The 6,631-nt window shown below is 49.1% G+C and overlaps 1 protein-coding gene across 1 annotated transcript in view; it reads right to left on the reverse strand.

Moving 5' to 3' along the window:
* Nucleotides 1–5,937, reverse strand: part of LOC311309394 (Na(+)/H(+) exchange regulatory cofactor NHE-RF2) — a 51,492-nt gene extending 45,555 nt beyond the window's left edge. Inside the window, exons 1-2 of the mRNA XM_084438663.1 lie at nt 5,337–5,937; nt 2,174–2,497 (exon numbers count right to left, since the gene is read on the reverse strand). Of these exons, the coding sequence (XP_084294789.1) occupies nt 2,174–2,497; nt 5,337–5,543 (531 nt within the window). The 5' untranslated portion in view covers nt 5,544–5,937. The remainder of the gene's footprint in view (nt 1–2,173; nt 2,498–5,336) is intronic.
* Nucleotides 5,938–6,631: the final 694 nt, after the last annotated feature.

The raw sequence follows: 6,631 nt of genomic DNA on the forward strand, positions 1-6,631 counted from the left end.
CCCGCTCTCCAGCCAATCACAGATGAGTACAAGCATGTCCAGCTGCAGCACACCACGCTTCCGGGGTCACTGTTCCACCCACCCACACACACACACACACACACACACACACACACACACACACACACACACACACACACACCCACACACACACACACACACACACACACACACACACACACACACACACACAACTTCCCGAAAAGTGCTTTATATCCTTTCTACACACCAGGGTTTTGCCTTTCAAATCCTCTCTCTTTGAGGTTACTGAAGCTTCCTGAAGGCTTGGTGGAGGATCAGCTGCCCTCCTCTGCTCCGCTCCCCACAGTTTGATCTCCAGACTTTCTCTGCTTTGTTTTGTCTCTTTACAGACAAGCAGAGAGAGAGAAAGAGAGAGAGATCTAAACATTTCCTGAGCTTAGCAGAGCTTTTTGACCTCATGGGCTGCTGGGATATCTTACACACACACACACACACACACACACACACACACACACACACACACACACACACACACACACACACACACATGCTCTCTATCTCTCTCTCTCTCTTTATAGGATCTGATCGGTGTTGTCAGTGCTCGTGTAGAGACTGAGTCGGTTCAGATACTGGCGGGCCGAGAGCCTGAGTGAAAGCAGATGTCCTCTGGACGCAGAGAGCAGAGGGGAGAGGTTCTGGTGCTGCTCACTGGGCCCGACTTCAAACTAAACCAGAGCCCATCTTCCACCAAACGGACACGCATCCTGTTTCGCAAATCAACATGGAATCCAAAAATCCAAAAGTGAACCGCCGAACGTAGCTTTAATTCACCCCCCCCCTCTTTTTTTTTTGGCTTCACCACCCCGAGGATATCAGATTTCTGATCTGATTTCAGAGATGGATAGTTCAGCACGCCACTCGCCAGAAAAGCAAGATATAGGCTATTTCGAAGAAAAAGTGCCTACGTGTGACAAGACTTCAAACCCAAACGGGCTGGGGTTCACCCCGCCCACCGGATCTCTACGAGCCAGCGGCGACAGAATCGCCTCATTGTCTGCGGTCCGAGCCCTGCCTGCCGAGAGATCGCGACCTTTAACCCCCCCTGTAGCCTTTCTGACCCCCTGACATGGAATCTGGAACCAAGCCGTCCAGTCATGTTATCTGTTCCCAGGGGAGACACCGGCCGTATAGAATGAGTGTTGAGTGCTGATTGGCTCTGATCAGATCAGGATTCCCCTGTCACACTGAACAGCCTCGGCCCTGATTTAACCTAATCTAACGTCTAACACCATCAGATCTTCTGGGATCTCTCCAAGTCTGCCAGCTAGAAAAAACAAGACCATGGTAAGCTTATCTGATCACAGCGTGTGTGTGTGTGTGTGTGTGTGGGGAGGGGGGGGGTGTGTGTGTATCCGTGTGTATGTGTGTGGGATGTGTGTGTGCGTGCGTGCATGAACTGTATGTGCATATGTGTGTGGGGAGGTGTGTGCATGTGTGCCTGTGTGTATGTGTGTGTGTCATCACTCAACACACTCAATAGGTGGGGAAGTGGGATGGCGCGTCACTATGTGGACGCGCTCCGAGTCACTCTCGTTTCGCTGTTTGTTTTTGTGTTAATTGTCACTCCTGTCATATTGTTGTAATGTGTGGGGGGGTTGTATGTGTATCTGTGTGTGTTTGGGGGGGGGATTTCCACCTAGGGGTACAACAACAGTGTCCCTCTCAATACAGACCGAAGATCAGTTGTGTGTTGAGGTTGTCGTGTGTTGTTGTGTGTTGTCGTTGCAGAGGATTGGTTTTGGGGCAGGTAATCTGACCCAGGACCTGTGAGGAAGCCACGGTGACGTCTTCCTCCGATGGGAACGCCACCGACAGCCTGACCCACATTCAGATACCAGCAGACAGAGAGAGAAAACATGTCTGCTACTGTAGACACATGAAAGCAGCTTGGTGTTTCAATAGGCTGGGTGAGTGCACTTATCTTAGAGGCTATAGGTAGATGTGTTGTGTTTCAATAGGCTGGGTGTGTGCACTTATCTTAGAGGCTATAGGTGAAGCCTACTGCATGTACTTTCATGGAGTCAATAGGACTTTATCAATCTATTGACATAGTTACACGTCGCGAAACACAAAAAACAATCCACAAATATCTCCGGCGAAACCCAAGGGAGTGCTACTGTACTGTACGTACCTTCCTGGCGGCGCGCGATGGCGTCCTGCGGGTGGGCTTGGGGAGCTCGGCGCTCGGGCCGACGGGCAGCCGGGACACGGAGCCGTTCTCCCTCTTGCCAGGCTTGGCGGGGGGCGAGGAGGGGGCGGAGGAGGGCGTGGGCGTGGTGGAGGAGGAGGGCGAGGGGGAGGGAGGGGAAGAGGAGGAGGAGAAGGAGGCGGGGCCGGGGCGCACTGCCATGTCTTCGGTGCAGGTGAGGCGGAGGCTGCGCATGTACTCATCCGTCTCCCGGTCGACTACCAGCAGCCGTGTCTCCTGCTCAACTGCCTTGATACGCTGAACCACCTGGGAGAGAGGGAGGAGAGGAGAGAGGGAGGAGAGAGGGAGGAGAGAGGGAGGGAGGAGAGAGGGAGGAGAGAGAGAGGGAGGAGAGAGGGAGGAGAGAGGGAGGAGAGGAGAGGAGGAGAGAGGAGGAGCGAGGGAGGAGAGAAGGAGGAGAGAGGGAGGAGAGAAGGAAGAGAGAGGGAGGAGAGAGGGAGGAGAGAGGAGTAGAGGAGAGAGGAGAGGAGAGAAGGAGGAGAGAGGAGAGGAGAGAGGAAGGAGGGGAGGAGAGAAGGAGAGAGGAGAGGAGGAGAGGGAGGAGGGGAGGAGGGAGAGAGGAGAGGAGGATAGGAGAGAGGAGGAGAGGAGAGAGGAGAGAAGGAGGGAGGAGGAGAGAGGAGAGGAGAGATGGAGAGGAGAGAGGGAGGAGAGATAGAGGAGAGGAGGGATAGAGGAGAGAAGGAGAGAGGAGAGGAGAGAGAGAATGAGAGAGAAGAGGAGAGGAGGGAGAGAAGGAGAGAGGAGAGGAGAGAAGGAAGGAGGAGAGGAGGAGGAGGGGAGATATAGATCGTTATTGAGCCACAAGTAGAGCCAGTAATTAGGCGTAATTGACCATGTTAGTGCTGTTACACATCGGTAATGACCTATTACAAGAGCAGATGGTGATCTGGACAGGGAGAGGAGGACTGGACCCTACGTCATCCACTGTGCTCCAACTACCACTGGCATTTTTACAGGGAAGATCACACAAGAATATGTGTGTGTTTTTGTATATTAATGTATTTTATTATTGTTGTTGTAAATGATGTGCACATAACATGTTTATTTACAGCCTCCTATTTCCCCCTTCCTCAGGCTGCTTTTGTATATAAGAATTTGTTCTTAATTGCTTGCCTGGGTAAATAAAGGTTAAATAAATAACAACAACAATAATAATAATAATAATAATAACAATAACAATACAAAATAACAACAACAACAATACTACTACTACTACTACTACAACTACTACTACTACTACTAATAATAATAATAATAATAAAAGTGTGTGTCTTAGCCCCGGTTAAGTCCCCTCAAACATTTTGGTATGTTTTTTATTTTAAAATAAAATAAATAAATAAAAAGTAAAAGTTCATAATCAGCCATTCATTCTCTCTTCATAATCAGGTCCCATGGTTTCGTGCTCGTGCTACAGGTACCCTGCGATTTACATGCGCGTGGTGGGGTCTGGTCTGGTTATGCCTACGAGCCTACCAGCTCGCCTCGCCAGACTATTCGCGCTGATGTTATTGTGCAGTTAGCCAATCGCTCATAATGGAATTTCTAATTCGAAAGAAAAGAGACTTAAGTCTAGACCTATTACATCCATGGTCTAGACGAGGGGGCCAAGAGGTAGAGAGGCGCGAGGGACGAGGGTAGGTCGTTTTGACAGTGTTTGAATCACCACCAACTTCACTTCACTTTCACTTGTGGAGCATTAATGTGACCCTTTCTCCCGCTGTGAGTTTGAGGACGATTGCATTTGGATGAGGTAAATGTCTCTCAGTCATGAGGGTAGGCTAAACTAGCTAAATTTATGAAATTAGACATTGGATACAATTAAATCAACAAATGACTTTTGAATCAGAACGTTTGATGGCTTGCGACTGATTTTTAGCCTACTAGCACTAGCGTAACTTACGTCTAACTTTAGCTAACTTAACTGGCCAAGCTGGCTGACAAGCAACAACGGCTTATTATAGCTATGAAAACGGCGTGTTTATATGGCTTGTTTAATGTCAAAATCATTCCTACGCCCTTGTCATGAAAATCAACTTTTTTTCTTAGCACCCCCATGTAGGCTATTGGTCAAGCCCCTCCTTAGCCCCTGGAGAGAAAAAATCCTGGCGCCGTCCATGGCTCATAGTAAACACAGACACTGGAGAGACTGAAACTCTCTCTCATACACGCACGCACACGCGCGCACACACACACCCCGACTGGAACTCATAGAGGATGCTGGGTATAAACTCAGTTATAAACTCAGGTCGTCTCCCATGCTCTTTCACTTACACGTCTCAGATAACACGTTTGATCGATACAACAAAGCAAAACATTTAAAATAGCCTATAGGATCGTTTGGTTTTCCTGTGTTTCTGGCTTTGTTAATGTTGACACCCCACCCAAACCTGTTGTCTTTGCAAACTAATGACAATACTAGCCTACAACATTACACAACACAACAGCAGTTATCAGCAGATACCCTGTAACTAAACCCGTTGATAAGGGTGCTATGGGTAGCCTAGCCTACTGCACATAGCCTACTGCAGCCTACATGCCTGTGCGGCTGGGAAAATCATTATCTCCTCCTGTCACCGCCTGACAGCTCGCCAACAGACGGTGCCTCCGAGATAAAACCAACAAGCATCCCCTGATAAGTGAAACTATCTTGTTGAAACAGTGGTTGGTGCAGTTTGTTTAAGTATTGCTATGTTGCCGTGTTATGCTTGTGCATAATGCTGAGGTGTTTTTTGGGGACGTGTTGAGGTTGAGGTCTAACTGTACATTCCAGGAACCTGCAGCCAGCCGTATAGGCCTTATCTTGCGCTGAAAAGCGCAACTGCATGTCTGCATCTCATCACAGAACATTCTAGAGTTCAGACTAAACAACATGTAATGTTATCACGTTGCCTGCCTGGTTTCGTTGCTTTCCCAGTAGGCCTAAAAACCATATGGCTCATGTGAAAAAGTTGTCACCTGGATGAATGGCGTGTAAAGGTCAATGTATTTCATTTATAAAATATGTATGGGTAACCTAAAAGAAGGGGAGGAAATGGGGCTGGTCTGTGGCAGCCCTAGGCTTGGCTACCCGTGCGCGACTCACTTGGTGGTGCGTTTCTTTCTCCACGTTCTCTCCGTTCACCTCCACGACGCGGTCCCCGGCGCGCAGACCCGACGCCTCGGCGGGCGATGCGGGCTCCACTTTACGGATGTACTGGCCGCTCTTTCCCTTCTCCCCGTGCAGATGAAAACCATACCCGCCGTCTCCTTTCACCATGCAACAAAGCCGCGGTTTCAAATCGCTGGACATGTTCCCCCGTCGTTTTGCTCCTCCAGACAGTTTATAGAAATTAGTATTCCAAAAGTCCGAAGCGCTTGTCACAGAAACAAAAACAATGGACCGACACTCAACTTTCACAATAAAAACATGCTGTTATCCCTGTGTGCCTACTGCGCAGGCTACTTCTAAAAGTATCTGTCAACAATGACAGATCATTTAAACGATACAAATCCACTTTTGCTAACGAAATTCCACCACAAGAAGTTCAATTCTGCTGAAGGCACCCCTCGAACGCAGAAACGACCCTCGCTATCGTGTTGCACGGTGTCCGAGCCAGGCGCTCTGCGGTCGTAGCCGATACAGACTCTCCAAAACTGGTCCTTCGTAGCGGCGCACAGTCTTCAGATCATCCATTTATCATCCACCCCCGAGGTTGAAGTGAGAGCCCCCCCTGCGCAACACTCTGCACTGGGAAATAAGCAACAGGCGCTAACCCCTCTCTGGACCTTGATCCATAACAACCGGTTGGGAAATAAGGATTAAATTACAGCACTAGCAGGGTTGCAGGGCACCGTTGCGCGATAGCACCACCCGGTGACCGCGACGTCCACCGATTTGATGCTTGTCACTTCACTTTTTAGCATAGTGGAGCAGTACAGTTCTTGAATGCTACAATGACGCCCCCAAGTGGTATAAAACCTATGCATACAAGCCCCCCCCCCCACACACACGTTCTCTCTTCTCTCACTCTATTCAATTAAATTCAAAGGACTTCATTGGCATGGGAAAATCTATCTCGCTCTCTCTCTCGTGCACACATGTACGCACGCGCGCGCACGCACACACGCACGCACGCACACACACACACACACACACACACACACACACACACACACACACACACACAGTGGTCCTGCGGCCACCATGGCCTTTGTGCCCCCTGCTAGTCAAAATCAGTATCTCGAGGCTACCAGACTCTTGAACAATGGACACGTAGCTACAGTCATGGCCTAAAATATTCACACCCCTTGCACTCCTGTCAAATAATGCACCACTTCTCCCAGAAAATTGATGCAATTACAAATGCTTTGGTATTCACATGTTTATTTCTTTTGTTT

This window comes from Borostomias antarcticus, assembly GCF_949987555.1.
Source record: "Borostomias antarcticus genome assembly, chromosome: 5".
Lineage (NCBI taxonomy): Eukaryota > Metazoa > Chordata > Actinopteri > Stomiiformes > Stomiidae > Borostomias > Borostomias antarcticus.